The sequence below is a fragment of the Phyllostomus discolor genome, chromosome 15 (genome assembly GCF_004126475.2).
Source record: "Phyllostomus discolor isolate MPI-MPIP mPhyDis1 chromosome 15, mPhyDis1.pri.v3, whole genome shotgun sequence".
NCBI lineage: Eukaryota > Metazoa > Chordata > Mammalia > Chiroptera > Phyllostomidae > Phyllostomus > Phyllostomus discolor.
Window position 1 is genome coordinate 15,406,761 of NC_040917.2, and position 17,696 is coordinate 15,424,456.

Below are 17,696 nucleotides of genomic sequence, written 5' to 3' on the forward strand. Positions count from 1 at the left end.
TTCTAAATTGTTTATCTCCTTTGGAATGATCTGATTAGCTTGGCAGACATTGTATATATATATATATATATATGTCTGTGGTCTTTTTTATGTCATTACTGTAAATACTGTGCATGCAACTTTAATAATAGACTGGATGGTGGGAAGTACTTAGTGAAGGGGACATTTATCAATCTTTATGTATTTTGTTTGTGTTTAAAAATACCTGCTGAATATAGTTTCAAAACAAGATTTATACTTTGTTCGACTATATCAAATCTAATTTCTAAACATGATTAAAAATCTTGAATTTTAAGATTTATTGCTATTTTCAGTGTGCGTTCTTTAAATATTAATTGGCTTGGTCTGATTCTCTGCAAACTTCAGTTAGCATAAATTCTGATATTTGAAGCAGGCAGTTTTAGAGGAAATCTGCAATGCCCTCTTGTTTGCCTTTACGTCGTCCTTGCGAAGTCAGTCATTTCTAGCCTGTTCGTTGTTCCTGGTTCGTGCCAGTGGAAGAAGGGAATCCTGATCATGGTGGAAAGGATTTCCTTGGGATTTGGTAGAAAATTACCGGTGTAAGGTTTTGAATGTCACTAATGTAATACTAAAAAAATTAATTTTGGTGTCACCTTGTTTTGATAGAAGCCCTTTCTCCCTATTCCTCAGCTCTCACTTCTTACTCAGTTTTGCCTTGTAAAAAAGAGTTCACTTCATTCATGCTAAAGGTAAATTTTAATGAAGGTGGCCTAAATAGTAAATGCCTGTTTGACATGGCCACACGTTTTAATAAGATAACTTATCAAATATGTGTACATATGTTGAGAAAAAAGGAACAATAATAAGTGGCTTGGTAAAACACGGAGTTGTTTTGCTATTTTTCCACATGAAAACCAAGTGAAGATATTTGTATTTTACATCAGTGACTGTAAAACACGTTAAGTGCTGTAGGCTGTTTAAAGTGGCTGTGGTCTTTTTCAACTAGTAGATACGAGTATTTCTCTTAAGTGTTTCCCCTAAATTTTTTTTTCAGCTGCAAATTCTCCTGCGTGAGCAATACTAAAGGAGGGTAGATACCAAGAAATTAACTCTAATGGCCATAGATCTTGACTTCCTGGACCTCAGCTTCATTTGCTTTTAAAAAATGTAACTGTAATACAGAAATTGATTGCATTCTCTGATTGTATGACTCAGGAAATAATTAAGCTACATGAGCATCATTAGAACTGTGGCTTACGGGGTTTTTCCACAAATAAGATAACGCCTAACCGTTTTAAAGCTAATGTGAAAGAGGATACGTTTTTATTAAATTGCAGCCCTTCCAGAAGGAGGATTTAGATAGGAAGTCTGTATAAACCCATTGTGAACTTTTCAAAGCAGCTTTTAGTTTATGTGAAGTTCTTCAGATGGCCCCTTGTCCTTCGAAGCTTCTAACACCAAGGTGTCTGTTGCAGCCCAGAGCAAGGTCACTGCTACCCAGGACCGCACTAATTTGCGATGTATTTTCTGTGGTAAGCACCATTATGTTTACATTACTTTTTTGAGCTGTGGTACATGCTCTTGCGCATTTCCATGACTTTTGTTTCCCTAGGCCATAGTCTGGTCCCGTGGTACTCGGAACACACAGCAAGCTGCTGTCCATGTCGTGATACCTGTCGTGGTCCATGCAGGTGCTCAGCCAGCTCCCGAGTCGGCGTCTCAGTGAGGGTTTAGTGAGATGCAGGATCTTAAAACTAACTCTCGTTCACTTCTTTCAACATGAGCGAGAGAGGTGTTCTGTTCGTTTTTGGTTTTAACTATTTTGCATGAGAGCAATCTTTTAATTTGGAGTTTTGCGGGGGGGGCGGGGGAGTCCATCTTACTAGGATCTGAGGAAGGTAAATGTGCCTTCATAGAAGGGAGCTTTCGCTTCTTCACCTGAATTCATCTATGGGTGTGCACGCTGCCGGGCAGGTGTGCGCTCTTGCTTGCTTTGGTGGGTGGACTTCTGACCACCAGCCTCCTTTATTCATAGTTTATGTGTCTGTGGCTCTGGAGTGAACTTAGGCTTTAGAGAGTGTTTCCTTTCACTCGTATACACAAGTGTGCACACACATGTATTGTTTGTGTGGACCAACCAGATGTGTCACTCAGCCACCCCAAACTCCAGTTAATTAGAGACGTGCGTGTCCCTGTCCTCACCTGAGGGATACCTGCACACGCACACAGGTATCCTTTCCGAATTCTTTTTGTCCTCATCGGAGCCTAAAAGTTTGTTTTGAAAACCCAAGTTCAGAAAGTAGTTTTCAAATCTTAGTGCTTTAGAATTTTTTTTAAAACTCACATATGCCTTTTTTTGACTCCTGAATACCTGGCCAGATTTTTTGAATCGGAGATAAACTTACGAAGTGATCTACTGCTAAAGTTTTATGTAAACAGTTCAGCTGCGTATACATATTTTATCCATTTTTTGACTCAGCTTTTGATGTAATTCTTCAGGATTACTGATAATTGTTTCTTTATCTGTGACGAGAATTGTTTCTAAATTTATGTCCTTGCTGGTTTAAGGCAAAAATGTGCGTGTTACACGTTTTCAAAAGTGAAAATTCTAGCGCATTTCCCGTTGTGTTTAACGATCGCCCCAGGCGACCCAGCTGAGCAGTGAGCCTCCAGTTGGGCACTTGGTACGTCCCCTGCCCTCCCCCCCAGAGGCCACAGTCAGCCGCTGCAATGAAGCGTCCCACCAGTAACTTTTGATTCTGAATTTTCTGCCTCCTCTGGGGTGTTCTTGCAGGCCTTCTTCCGAACTAGCCCTGAGTGACTGTTCCTATCTGGGTCATTAGGACTCTTTCTGGAAACCGACTTGATGTTCTACACTTGCTGCTGAATGTGCTGAGTCCCACCTACAGACTGATAGGTGCGGTTCACCCAGTTGAGGGGAGAGGAGGGATTCGGCCTTAACAGGAGTGGATTTTTTAAGCTGTAAAATTGTGTGTTAAAAAGCAGATTTTCCCCCATTATTATCTTGAATTGTACAAACAATATTAATTACCACATCTCTCAGTTTAAACTTGATTTTGTATTGTGTATAATAACACCTACTTTGTCTTTTGGTCCTGTGTTCTTAAATAGTCTGTGGCTGAGTGTGAAACTGTATCTGTGAAAATTAAAATGTTACAGTGAGTAAAATGTGCTTTAGCCAAAACTCAACATTGAAGTCCAGACTGAATTGCCTGCCATTCATTCCGTGTTTAGAGAGAGATTCTGTTCTGACTCTGTCCCTTCTGGGTTGCCATTTCAGCAACACGAACACTTTTCCTTTATCAGAAACTGTAATTCACGGACTTTGCTATATGAATTCCAACCAGGACAAATGAAGATCAACCATTGCCTTTGGCCGTGGTAATTAAACAGAGAAAATTAACCCAAACTAACAACCCTCAAATAGCTATTGTCCTTTATGAAAATATAGTAGGAACAAAGCAGGTTTACTTATTTCTTCTCTTTTTCTTCCAAAAGAGAACTTGAACCACCACATGATGCTCCTACAATACCGTCACGTGCCCACTGGTCAGGAAAGGACCTTTTTTTGTATTCCTTGGGGACACACACTCGTGTAGGAATACGGCCTGTGTGAATTGAGTAAGAGTCACATCCAGAAAATTCGGTGGTAGCTGATACCTTGCCTGATCTGAGTTGCCACTTCACATTGTGTGTGGTGCCTTTGGTACAACTTGCTCATTGCCCAACCCCCGGAATGCTTGCCAGGAAGAAAAAAATGTAATTGTGTACCTGAAGTCCATGATTCATGTAGAACTCTTTTATTTAATGCTTGCAGGGTGCTTGTGCTGTCTGTGGAAAGACAAGTGGCCCACTATCACAAAGAACCATGTCGAGAGAATTTTAAGAGTTGATTTTGGATCAGATCCCCCTACCCCACACCCATGTTAAAAGGATCTTTGATGAAGTTTTTCTTTACTTCTCAGCTTCATGAATAAACCGCAGTAAATTACTTTTAAATCAAGTTCGCTGAGTAAACTTTTAACTAAAAAACAATCCAAACCAGTTTCTGTAAATTGCTAAGATACTTTTCTCTCACTCAGACTCTTTGGCGAGTCATATTGACTTTTGTTAGTTTTCTTTTAAAAAGCCTGTTTAATAAAACCAACCGAATTGACATGTTGATATCTTTTCCTTGAATTCATCTATTTGAGTTAAAACTTACATCGATGGCTTTTAATTGGTGAGTTTGTCTATTAAAACTGTCCTTGAGATGCAGCGCCTGCCCTGGGTGTAGCTGTGTGAGCGTGTTCTTGTTTGAGGTGGAGGCCAGCGAAGTCTGGCCTGCTGTGTGATTACCTGAGCAGCCTGAGGTTTTCACGTAAACATCTCAGCATTGTTTTATAAAAACAGTCAACCCAAAATCGCCTTGTGAGATGCCCTTTTAATATTTTTAAATAAATATGACTTTGGATATATAAAATATTCCCCCCGAATAATTTACATTTTCTCAAATTTAACCTCCTACCTTATATGGACCCCTGCTGCCAAAAAAGACACCTTTTCCCTGTAAAGTATTAAACATTGGTGTATGACAGTATTTTTACACTATTACATTACTTTTCTAAAGAAGGAAGGAATTCCATTCTGTTCATTAGACAAGTTCTGTACCTTCATTTATGCAGACATTTAAGGGCGTATGTAAATCTCATTTTAAAAGTTTTTGATCTTTCTGTTGCTGCTGATTACATGAGAGTAATATATTTTGTGGTTCTCAAAATAGCAGACTCTTAGGAAATCTGATGAAACATATTGCTGCAGTCGTTAACCTAATTTGTCGTTAGAGGACAAATTAAATGATTAATGTAAAAAATGTGTGAAAGAGATGGGGCAAAAATTAGTGGGTAAGTTCAGATCGAATTACTTGTTTTTCTGCACTTGGGATAAACCAGTTCTTTATTAGGTTTAAATGAGCCGCATCCTTCCGGTTGTGAAGTCTCTTCCACTAGTATACAATACTCTGTGCTGTTACTTTATAGATTATAAGAGTTTGCTTTAGAAGCATTTACTTATTAGCTGTTTTTTTATACTAGTGGTCTATGAAACACTTTTAAAACATCTGCTGGGGCATTTGCTGGCACACTAGAACTCACAAATATGTGTATTTCTCCCCAAGAGTGGAAGATAACTGTTTCTTTATTCTCTTGTTTCCTGGATTAGATTTCAGGACTTCTGTTGTAACCCTAGGCATTGTACATTAGGTCCAGTATTTATCTCGATCTATGACACATTCAATAGCCAGTGACATTAAAATGTCCCGTAATTTAGAGGCATTCTTTATCAGATGCTACAAGTAGGTCTACCTTGTACATGGTGTGTGGGAACGGATGGTCATCCGTTTCTCATGGCAGAACCATGTTGGTTTGAATGCAGGTGTTTTTGGGGTTTTTTAGCCCCAGATGGAAAGTTAAAAGATTACCTCTGTTACCTTAAAAATTCAGATAAGTAGGTTAATTATATATTAAGTTCAGTGGAAGTTTGTCCTCACCAATGCCAGCAGTGCCAGGCCATTGAACAAGAGTGGCAGCTTCGATTGAGCACATTTGATAAATGCATTGACAGCCATCCGTCCAGTAATGAGGTTCTCATGCTTTCTCTCTCCTGTTTTTCATTTCCAGTGTTCTATTTAGGTGAGTTTTTGAATTCTGATTTTTCATTTAAGTTCCCCCTCTCCGCTTCATGAATAAGTACCCCCAAAAGAATGTCTCATTGTCTTAGAAAATGTCGAGCTTAGGTGCCTCTCCAGGTGCCCATTAAACACTTGTTTTACTCAAGCTCTTCATATATAAATGTTTCTTTTTCCTTTATCGTTGGTGTTTCCCATTTGTTTCAAGTAAGCCTTTGGAGATGATGACAGTATTATGTTGCAGTCTTTCATTTGCTCTGTGTTATGTAAGGCTTCTGTTTTATTTTGCTAAACAAAAAGGAGACACATCTGTAAATATGTGATGGTTTTATGTTTTTCTCATGGTTTGATCTCTAGCCAGCTAAATACTGAGACAATGCTCATCCATAATGTTTTCCTCCCTTTTTAGGGCCAACATTGCCTAGACAAAATTCACAGCTACCTGCCCAAGTTCAAAATGGCCCATCACAAGAAGAATTGGAAATTCAAAGAAGGTCAGTTTCCTAGTTCCTGTTTATACTTTTTCATTCTATTGTGGAAGACCAAACTATGAACATCCTAATATTGAAAGTAGATGGTCTCATTAGCCATTTGAAAGTCAGAACTTTGCCCTGGCTGGTGTAGCTCAGTGGATTGAGTGCGGCTGTGAACCAAAGTGTCGCCAGTTCGATTCCCAGTCAGGGCACATGCCTGGGTTGCAGGCCAAGTCTCCACTTGGGGGCACACAAGAGACAACCACACATTGATGTTTCTCTCCTTCCCTTCCTCTCTCTCTAAATATAAGTAAAAATAAAATCTTCAAAAAAAAAGAAAGAAAGTCAGAACTTTTATTAAGTTTCGGAATCAGCATTAATAAACGAGCACATTCTTGTTAATGCTGAACAGAAGATGTTAATAAATTTCATAGCTGCTTTTTTTTTTTGTAAAAATCATACTCATGTATATTTAAATATTTTAAATAGCATAAAAATGTATGTACTTCGAGGAGTCTTATTTTTATTGTAGTTATAAATTAACCTGTGATTGTTACGGCTTTCACATGACTAATTTAACTAGAAAGTTGAGCTAGTCCTGGCCTTCTGTGTGAGGCATTGATCTCGAGACATCACCATTGATCGGGTGTAGTAATGGAACATGAAATCATTCTGTTTATGACCACACTGCTGGCTGAGTGAGATCAATACCATTACCTTCATTCTTTTGGTGCCGTTTATAAATACATTTGAAATGATAACACAGACTCATTTAGGGGTAATTTTTCTGAACTAGAATCCCTGAATGATAAGCTAGCTACTTGGTAACAAAGTTGGTTTCTAAAATTCAGGTGTATTCGGTAACAAGCATCGAGCTGTTGAAACCAGGTCTCACATTTTAAGCACACGCAGGCTTTTTGGAGATATGTTAAACCCATCACCAGTGGCCACCCTGTTCTGGGGAGCTGGGAACTGTCGCACAGATGGGTTTTTCCAACTGAGAAGCCCTCGCTCCATGACAAGCCGGCGTTTCTTCTTGTGGCCTTTCAGCTGGATCTTATATGTGACACATTCCTCGCGTTCTCTGTGTCGTCTTAATACAGGCGCCACGTTTCCCCGACAGAGAATCTCTCGCCCTGGTCCCTAAACTGCTCATCTCTTGAGGAAGTTCCTCTAGGACCTCCCAACATGGTTTTATTTATTTATTCATTTGTCAGTTTGTTTATCCATTCATGCCACAGTCTGTCTATTCAGGTAGATCACTCCTGAAATAGCCTCCAAATCTGGTGAAAGTCTAACTCTTTGGAGTGATGCTGTCATCAACAGATTTTATAAATAAAATTAAGTTTCTGTAGAAATAAGGAAAGCTTAAAAGATGGAATAATTTCAGTTCCCTGTTGAGAGTTTTCAACATAGCAGAGTAATTCCAAGAGTTGTAAGCTGTAATGATACTGTACAGGCACACATATGCCAGGGAAGTAATTAATAAAAAATGATCACAGTGTTATTGGGACTAACAAATTTATAGAAAACTAAGCTGAACCAGGAAAAACCCAAAACATAGTACATAATTTTGGTAAGTACGGTGGCAAGGAAGTAGTCTGAGGCAGCTGCTAGAGGCCGGGACAGTTGGGGATGGAGACAGAAACCACGAAGGGCCTGCGGGCTTGTGGGCCACAGGTCGAGACCCGCCGCACAGCAGGCTGCCGAGAGCTTGCAGCGCGCAGTGGTAGCTGGGAGTCAGTGTTGAGCGAAGTTCTAGTCCTTGTTATGGGAACTGCGTGCCTCCTAGATATTCTTTTCTCTGATCAAAGTGCCAGCCCTAGCAGTGCCCACCTGGACCTCAGGCTTTTCTGTTTGTCTCAAAGTAGAGATTTAAGGGTTTGTTTGTTTTTTTAAAGATTTTATTTATTTTTAGAGAGAGGGGAAGGGGAGGAGAAAGAGGGAGAGGCACATCAGTGTGTGGTTGCCTCTCATGCAATCCCCCTACTGGGAACCTGGCCCACAACCCAGACATGTGCCCTGACTGGGAATCGAACCAGTGACCCTTTGGTTCGCAGCCTGTGCTCAATCCACTGAGCTACACCAGCCAGGGCAATACTTAAGGGTTTGAAAATTGGAGACGCTGTTTATACTTGTTCACTTGAGGGCCTTAATTTTCTCATTTTGAAGACTGAAATCCAAATTTCTGAAAAGTTGGTATGGATTTTTAAATTATTTTTTGTCTAGTCATGCACAGGTTCCCCTTTGAGGTAAACCTTCTGAACCCATTTCTTTCTCTTTCAATATTAATCTCATCTTGGTTCTGTCTCCACCATTTGCTTTGTGTCTCCACAAATTGTTGGACATGCTGCTTCATGTCTAGTTTAAGTTTCCTGCCTTCCTTTCTGTGCTCTAGTGGCTCTTTTTGTTACTTCTCCCTTTCTGTTCTTTTCTGCCACAGAAAAGACCCGGAGTTTATTTATAAAAAATGATGTACTTATTCTTACGTGTTTAAACTTCAGCCACCTTCAAAGCACTCTCCATTTGATGCAATACACTTGTTGAGATGTTTTTTCGACTGCTCCAAACACTTTTTGAACTTGTTGATTTTGTTGATGCCTTTTCGAGCTTCTGCTGTTTTGTGTTTCACCTCTTCCACATCCACAAAATGTTTCCCTTTGAGGACTTTTTTTCGTCTGGGGAAACAGACAAAAAAAAAGTTGCTTGAAGCAAGAGAGGATGGGGCATGAAGGTCATGCATTTTTGGTCAAAAACCGCTAAACACTCAGCTCAAGGTGCGGGCAGGTGCACTTGTAAATTGCCCGCCATGAAATGGGCAATGGGCGTTGAAAGAGTCTTCAAAAAAAAACTCACTGAAACCGAACACAGCCTCTCACTGCAACACCAGCTGGTCCACTGATCCAGATGGGTTCCTAGAACACTCACCTAGTGAGGGAGCCTGTACTACAAGGGCCCCCCCCCTCCTGAAAATAATTCTGATTTTGGGGGGGGGCGGTCTCCCAAATATATGTACAATATTTTATGAGTTTAACTTTATTTGTGATGAAAGTAAAATTGAGTTGATAAAACATTTACTCTAGGTGTTAAATCTTACTAGTCCAACACCTTTACATTAGTAATATGATAATATTGTAGTAGTTTTCTGTTCATATGTGTATCCTTTCTAATACTGGCTCTTGATTCCTATTCATTAATATTTGTCTTCCTTGGCTGACTGTGATGCAAAACATATTCTGAGACACATGAGTCAGTCCTCTGTTAGTCTCAACACAGAACTGAATGTAGTTAATATCTATAAATAGCTTGTACGTCACCACCACTACCCGGGACTTATAAAAGGGGAGTAGCAGTGTCCGCGTAGAACAGGGGCCAGAGCAATGAGGGTGTTCAGACCTCAGATCAGCCTGCAGAGGCAGGAGGGGCCGAAGGTTGACCGCCTTCTCCTGTGAGTATTGTCCCTGGTCTCAGGGGCTCTCTGACAGTAAAACTTGATTATATTGTGTAGTTTTGTCCGTTGTCACGTGTTTGCTAATAGAGATGTGAAACGGCCACATGGTGGGATCAGAACATATTTACTTGATCAGTTTTATTTTCTGACAAATGGCCACATGATGGGATCAGAACATATTTATTCAGTTTTATTTTCTGACAAGTGTCCGTAAGATCGGAGTGTTACTGAATGGTATCAACCCAGAACATCCTTCCTAGTCTGCCGTCCTACTTCATGACGTCAAAATTTAAATGACTCTTATTTCCCTAACACTGGATTATAGGTAAGGCTGAATGAAACCAGTTTTAATTTTTTTTAAATGTATTTAATTTCTTAATTAATTTTTATTTACTTAAAGGTTTTATTTATTTTTAGAGAGAGGGGAAGAGAAGGTGAAAGAGAGGGAGAGAAACATCAGTGTATGGTTGTCTCTTGCGCATCCTTTATGGGGGACCTGGCCCGCAACCCAGGCACGTGCCCTGACTGGGAATCGAACCGGCAACTCTTTGGTTCGCAGGCCGGCCTCAATCCACTGAGCCACACCAGCCAGGGCCACAGTTTTAAATTTTGTTATTTATATTTTGCTTGCTTTAACACATCAACCTAAACTTGACTTTGAGTCAACCTATGTGTTTGACTAAAACACATAGTTGACTATGTGTCAACTAAATATGTGTTTGAATATATACAAAACCTATTAATCTCGTGGGCCAGTGCTTTGTACATCTCTGTATTTGGGGACACCTCTTGTGGGAGCAGAAACAAATATTTCGGTTGGTGGGGGGAACTGTTTCTGATACTATTTAAAAAATGTTCTTGGCTCTAATTTTGGTCACCCACACTATAGTTGTTTCTGAGAAAATACATATATTTCAAATTATTTTAAAATGAATATCCTCACTTCAGAGAAAAAGTACTCTACCAGAATTTTTCCATAGTTCAGAATTAGGGCTCTTGTATTCCAAAAATTCTCCAGGTGATTCTCCAAGGTGGAGGAGCAAAAGCAGGTTTACAGTTTTATTATTTTCTGTACAAACAGCTGTGTTGTAGACAGGACTGTAGGAAGGGGGATCACATGCATTTCCAGTCTGTGAGTTGGCTGTGATATTTCTAAGAAAAAGCAGAGTTTATATATTTGTGAACGGTTATAAAAATTTATATAAATTCCTGCTTTAGAGGACACGAAAGTCAGATTTACGTAGCACCCCGTTTAGGGGGGATGGATACTAAAGATTTGTAAACTTGAGAGAAATTCTCTGTTTGGCACATTACTTTGGGAGATATAGTTAGATGGGCAACTTTTTTGGTGAGCAGGCTAAAATTAGCTAGGATTCGTAACACTTTTCCTTCTTACCCTCAAATCAAGAAAATCAACAGTAGGATCTCCTGCAGCTGTCTGAGCTACAGACTTCCATCGTCTGTCAATGAACTTGGGAAATCTTCAGCGTTGCGTTCTTTCCCTACATCAGCAAATACTCCACCTTTTACGGACCGAAAACCCTAGAATAGTATGACATGTGGAACAGTCTTCCCGAGTCAGGACACCCTTCGTTGTAAATGCCATCACTCACGAGTCTTTCCGATTCGTTTCCCTCGTACCTAGCCTACTTCTCCCTCTGACTTCAACCTCCTGTTTTGTGTCAAAAGCATTGTGTTGCCTAGAGAAGCAGCCATTAACTTGGGGGTAAAAAAAAAAAAACAAAACACAAGAACTTGAGTAAGAAATGAGATGTAATCTTAGAATATTATGTGAATGGTATTTACATTATCCCAGGAATAACAAGCTCAGAGTGTCGACTTAATCGGCAGAAACCAGTCTTCTCCCGTGACTACTGGGAAAATTGTGTGTGTGGTAAGGGGCTTGGGAAAGCATGCTCTCATTAGAAAGTCAGCATGTTAGATGCTGGAAGCAACCTAGATGCCCATCAGTAAATGAATGGATCAAAAAACTATGGTCCATTTACACAATGGAATTCTATGCAGCAGAAAGAAAGAAGGAGCTCCTACCCTTTGCAACAGCGTGGATGGAGCTGGAAAGCATTATGCTAAGCGAAACAAGCCAGACAGTGAAAGACAAATACCACATGATCTCACCTTTAACAGGAACCTAAACAACAAAACAAAGAAACAAGTAAAATATAACCAAAGACACTGAAATAGAGAACAGGCTGACAGTGCCCACAGGGGAGAGAAGAGGGAATTTCAGGGGACAATGGGAAGGGTTCACGGGAACAAACTTAAAGGACACATGGACAAAAACTAGGGGGAGGGTGGTAATGGGAGGGAAGTGGAGAGGGTTGGGTGGGTGGGCTGGAATGAGAGTAAAAGGGAGAAAAGTGTACTTGAACAATGATGAAGGTAAAATTAAAAAAGAAAGAAAGTCAGCATGTGGCATCTAAAGTTAAAAAAAAATACGAAACATCCAGAGAATTGACAGCAGTTGTCTTTGATGTGTTGGAAATGGGTGGGAGGATTGGAGGAATGAACTGCTGGTTTTGTTACAAGTTTTAAAAATGATGTGCTTATATTATTTTAATAAAATGAAAATGTGAGGTGGCACAGAGATGCAAAATGACCTGGTCACTTGGGTCTTTTCATCACTGATTTCTTGGTGCAGCTACTAATGTAAAGTGAAGCACTTTCCCTGACTTTCTGCATTCCGATATATTCTTATTAGAAAAATATGGGTGTATTCATTTGTCTTTTGGACCCGATAGATTGCTCAGAGTATTACATTTAAAATTCCCTTAAAAAAACACATGTTGTGTGTTTTCAACTTAATATAAGACCTAACTGAACTTATTCATTAGATACAGGTTATTAAAAACTACAATAGCTGACTTTGTCTAGTTTATTTTTAAAAACATTCCTCCAAATGCACCTAATTTCTTGCCCTCCTCCCTGGGTGGCATTGTCATCCCTCAGACACTTGGCAGCTAGCAGTTTATCCAATAGCATAATGAAGTCGGTGCTGTGTCCTAAAAATCTGATTTGGTTATTTAGTAGCCGGTGGCCCAAACCACTACTACTCCGAGTAAGCACTACTATAGGTTTGTTCCGGTTCTCTCCTGCAGTTACTGTTAAGTATGGTGATCTGCCCAGAGAGAGGCTTTGTGTCTTTGTGAGAGACGTGGGATTAATTTACTCACCAGGTGGGCTTTTTCTTTGTTTTCTAGTCAGTGTAGGAAACAGGAAGGGGAGAGATTACCGAAAGAGCTTACTGGTTTATTGGTACTGCTGGGAGGGGCAAAGGATAGCGTACACATTCCATCGTTTGGCTGTACCCGTAAGCCAAACCTGGCCAGTTTGTTAGCCAGGCCAGGGACAGCCCCAGTTTGAAACTTCTAGATCATTATTATTATAGCTCACATTGATCAAGTGGTCTTACGTTCCAGGTTCTTTTTATAAAGGGGTTTTAAGGCGTTACCTCACTTAATCTTCCTCACAGTGCTATGAAATAAATATATTATGTGTAAGATGAGGATAGATTTTTATCTTTTAGTTTTTGAAGAGTTAGCTTTTATGAGCAAGAATATCGTTTAGATCCAGATGAGGACTTGGGGACATTTTATTGTTCTTTGACACATGTGTATGGAAAGTAATAAACAGACTGTGTTTTAGAGCCACAGACATTGGGCCTCGGCAGGTTTTTAATACAAGAAGAGTAGTAAGGATGGGTGGGATGCTCCTGACTGGATATTAAAGAACGTATGTATCAGACCTCACAGCATCAAGATGCCGGTGCCGTACTAGACAGACAGACAGACAGACCATGAACCAAAACGATCCGGAGCTTCAGAAGCTGCCACCACACACATATGAAGGTGTCGTCTTAAGTCGGGGCTGTCATCTGTCCCGCAGATGGCGTGTGAGGTGGAGCTCTAGTTCCCATCTCCGGCCCCAGAGGAGGTTCAGATGAGCTGAGGGCTTCACTGTAAAAAGTGAAAGTACGAAAAGGAAGTGTTGGTACGAGAGGACCGCCTAGGAAGGGGACACCCAGGGCGGATCACAGCAAGGAACACTACTACCAGACTTCCGCAGGAAGATCGAAAGCCGTAGTACAAATCAAAACACATCTTTTCCTGTAGCAAATAATGTGTCGGTAGTGGTCCTTAAGGTGCAGTTAAAAGGGGGCCCCAGGGGGAATGGAGGCAAAACGCCTACCACAGTGTCTCCAGGAGTCAGCCAGGGGAACAGGGCTGGACTGGCACACCCTGCGCTCGGTGACTGCTTAAATCGCGGACAGGCAAACAGCGGAACACTATGCGGTTGCAAAGAATAAAGATGCAGAACTAAGTGCCCTAGAATGCCTTTTATAGTATATTGAATGGGAGAACTGAAAACAGAATGGTAGGTACATATTATTCTATTTTATTTGTTTTTAAAAGTTTACGTGTGTACTTTTACAGAAGGAAAAGTCTGCAAGCATGAATGCCCACATGTTAGTGATGGCTCCCTCTGGGCATGAGACTTGGGATGCCGTAAACTTTCTTTTCTTCTTAACTCGGGGTTCGTTTGTGGGTTTTTTTTTCTTTTTCTCTTTTTTTTTCATTTAGGAAACTTTGTTCATGCTAGTCCTGTGATCAGCTGTTGTATTTTCTAAAATGATAATGCAATGCTTGTACAATGAAGCTTTGGTGTCATGTTTTAGGGAGGAAATTAAAATTTAGAATTTTTTTTATTGAGTGATTAAAATAATGCCTTGGTCATTAAAGTGATATGTTCAGTTGTTTGGAAAATCCACTTATCTGCAACATTTTATTCATGGAAGGTACAGAATAAAATGAGACATGCCCTGACTGGTGTGGCTCAGTAGTTTGGACACTGTCCTGCAAAGCAAAAAGGTCACCAGTTCGATTCCCAGTCAGGGCACAAGCCTGATTTGTGGGTCTGATCCCTAGTTGGGGTGCGTGTGAGAGGCAGCCAACTGAATGTTTCTCTCCCTCTCTTCCTTCCCCCTCTCTAAAAATAAATAAAATCTTTGTTGAAAAGCTAACTTTAAAAAAAAGAGAGAGACATGAGTGTAATGTGCTGAAGCAGTCAGCCAAAACTGATCTAAGAGAAATTATTTTCATGTATATAAAACTGGTGAGTCATCTCTGTTCAAGGTGGTCCATCACGTGGTGAGATGCTGATTGTGTGTTCTACGTGGCTTTGTACTTGAATCAGAAATGACGTTCACGTAGGTTCATCGTGAAAGAAACAGGTTTTTCGTGGTGAGTAGCCGGAGGTGCATATTTTAAAACACTTCTGTGCAATTCCAGGCAACTGCAAGAACAGCAGCGGCAGAAGGAGCTGGAGCGGGAAAGGATGGAGAGAGAGAGGATGGAGAGGGAGAGGCTGGAGAGGGAGAGGTCGGAGCGGGAGCGGCTGGAGCGCGAGCGCCTGGAACAGGAGCAGCTGGAGAGAGAGCGGCTGGACCGCCTGGAGCGGGAGCGCCAGGAGCGGGAGCGGCTGGAGCGGCTGGAGCGGGAGCGCCAGGAGCAGCTGGAGCGGGAGCAGCTGGAGTGGGAGCGGGAGCGGAGAATATCCACCACTGGTAAGGAGTTTGCCTGTCGTGCGTGGTCTTGGTATCGGCGCTTGGAGGGTGGGTGGTGTTTGGAGGAGTCATATGTTACGATATCTCACACTTGAGATGCTGGGGATGAAGCAATACGATCAGAAATTATGAAAAAGTTCATAAAATAGCAATTGCTACTTTCACATTTTTTCTTTTTATTTCTCTCTGTATTGCTTTTATTGCTTGGAGACTTAAAGAAAGCCCTTGGAAATTTTTTTTCTGGCATTCTAACTGTTCTAACTCCCTATGAATTGGCTGTAAGGTATAAGTGTTTTTGTGAATTTTCTTATATTGGAGGAAGTTGGGCTGTATTTCCCTTTAGAGGTTTGCTTAAATTGTCTTGACTGCTGTATTATTATAACACAGTTCCATCAAGACATTTGCCTAATTGTTTCCTAAGTTTTTGAATGAGAATTAAAAACAGTCGGTGAAAAATATCTTCTCTAAAACTGACGAGTTATTTCAATATATTTTTTTAGTATTGTGAAAATTATTAAACGATGGAATTTATGGAAAGACTCGTCGGTTAAATAAGTATGACTGAGAGTTTGAGGTCTTTTGGCATTGGCTGAAATGAACATTTATTCTGGGATTTAACCATCAGTTTCTATTCCGTATGGCCCATATGAAAAATCTCAGTGTGGGCTGGTTAAATACTGGTTGACTGGTTTGTTGTTTGACTTGACTTTTTGCCTTTACCTCCCTAGTATTTTGGGGGGTTATAGCCAACAAAACAAAACTTTTTCCACAAATAAGCATTGAATAGGAAGTTCCTCTGCCTTTATAATAAAGGTTTGCCAATTTGGCTGCTTGTTCTATTTTTAAAAAAGTGGAACTTAATTCCTCTGTTTGTAGCCCTTATTCGCATAATCTTAATGGACTTTTGGTGGACTGAAAAAGGGAAATTAAGACCCCAGTGCTGTGCTTTTCTTGTAAAGGATAAGCGAATCAGCTTAAACGGCCAGCCTGCCCATTAGATGGGAAGAAAGCCTCCTTCCTCCTCTCCCGGACCCCCGCAGTGTGTCCACGAGTGAAAATGTTCTCGGGTGGAATCGGTTACTTGCGCACGTGCCCAGTTCTCTGTACTAACTGTAGCCTACTTTTATACATTTTTTGTCTGAATGCTGGTTTTGTGGCTTTACTAGCTCCCTTTTTCTCTCTCCTTTTTTATCCTGTCTTTCGCTGCCGCCTCCCACCTCTGTCCAGCGCCACCTTCCGACAGCTCCCCGCATAGCGCTCCACTTCCCGAGTGTGCCAGTTGCCAGCCGCCTCCGGCACCTCCTCCACCTCACGCTAAAGTCATCTCGGCTGCAGTGCCAGAGGCCACTCCTGATCACGCTGTAGTGACCGCTTTGCCACCTACTTCCACACCCCCTACGCCGCCGCTGCGGCACCCGGCGGCACGTTTCGCCACCTCCTTAGGGTCAGCCTTCCACCCGGTCCTCCCCCATTACGCCGCAGCTCCTCGCCCTCCGAGCAAAGCCTCTCGGCCTTCTTCTCCCGCGAACACACCCTCTTCTCAGCCTCCAGCTGCGAAGCCCTGTGCCTGGTCCACGTCCGGTTTCTCGCCCCTCCCCCCCTCCCCCCCAGTAATGATCAGCAGCCCCCCAGGCAAAGCTGCGGGGCCCAGGCCTGTCCTCCCTGTCTGTGTTTCTTCTCCTGCGCCCCCACTGCCTCCGTCGCCAGCGGCACCCGACGGGCTGCTTGACTCTGTCGCGTACCCAGTGTCTCCGCCGCCTACCTCAGGGCCAGCGCCTCCGCCGCCGCCGCTGCCTCCCCTCGCTCCACTGTCACCCTGCGGACCGCAAGCCTCTCCTCCTCCGAGCACCCCTGTTGCCTCAACTCCCTCATCCAAGCCTAGTGTTCTCCCTTCTCCCTCTGCAGCTGCCCCTGCCTCTGTGGAGACTCCTCTAAACTCTGTGCTGGGAGACTCCTCTGCTTCTGAGCCAGGCTTGCAGGCAGCCTCTCAGCCGGCCGAGACTCCAGCCCCACCGGGTAAGGCTCCCGTTATCATCGCTGCGAACCGCCGGTCCCTTGCAAATGCCCCGTGTCGGCATCCGGAATGGCCCGGAAGCGTGGGGAGGGTGGTTTTGACGGTCGAACCCCTCGGTGCCACGGTACCGTATTTTTTTCTACTTGACAAAATTGGTGTGGGTTTCTTTTCTGCTGTCTTCATCGTCTCTGGAGGATCGATAGGAGGAATTTTCATACTGAACTGGATTTTGGCATCTTTGGCAGGGTCCTAACTGGAGGTGTTGTCCAGTATTTAAAGGCTTCCTCAGTACATTTCTCTTCAATTTCACTGGAAAGATAGCAATGCCGTGCTTGAACCACGCTACACATGTGTGTTCCGACTTGTCCCCCTTTCGTTTCGGTAGGCCTTAGAGGGTGACGTAGTGCCCAGCTGTGGTGGTTGCGTATGTGTCATCCTAGGGGTCCCCTCTGCAGCAGTTCCGATCCTGACCCTGCTTCACTTTGGTCCTGTGTCTCCCGCGTTGAGTTCCTGTACTGGACTTCCAGGGC

At 42.1% G+C, this 17,696-nt stretch overlaps 1 protein-coding gene across 7 annotated transcripts in view; it reads left to right on the top strand.

The window, feature by feature from the left end:
• Window positions 1–17,696, top strand: part of ENAH (ENAH actin regulator) — a 104,969-nt gene that overhangs the window by 67,525 nt on the left and 19,748 nt on the right. For 3 of the 7 annotated variants that reach the window (XM_036016155.1, XM_036016156.1, XM_036016157.1), the window contains exons 5-6: window positions 6,057–6,141; window positions 14,878–15,152. In XM_036016155.1, the coding sequence (XP_035872048.1) occupies window positions 6,057–6,141; window positions 14,878–15,152 (360 nt within the window). Of the gene's footprint in view, window positions 1–6,056; window positions 6,142–14,877; window positions 15,153–16,379; window positions 17,169–17,696 lie in introns of all 7 variants that reach the window. The other 4 variants (XM_036016152.1, XM_036016153.1, XM_028531172.2 and 1 more) reach the window with 2 other exon arrangements.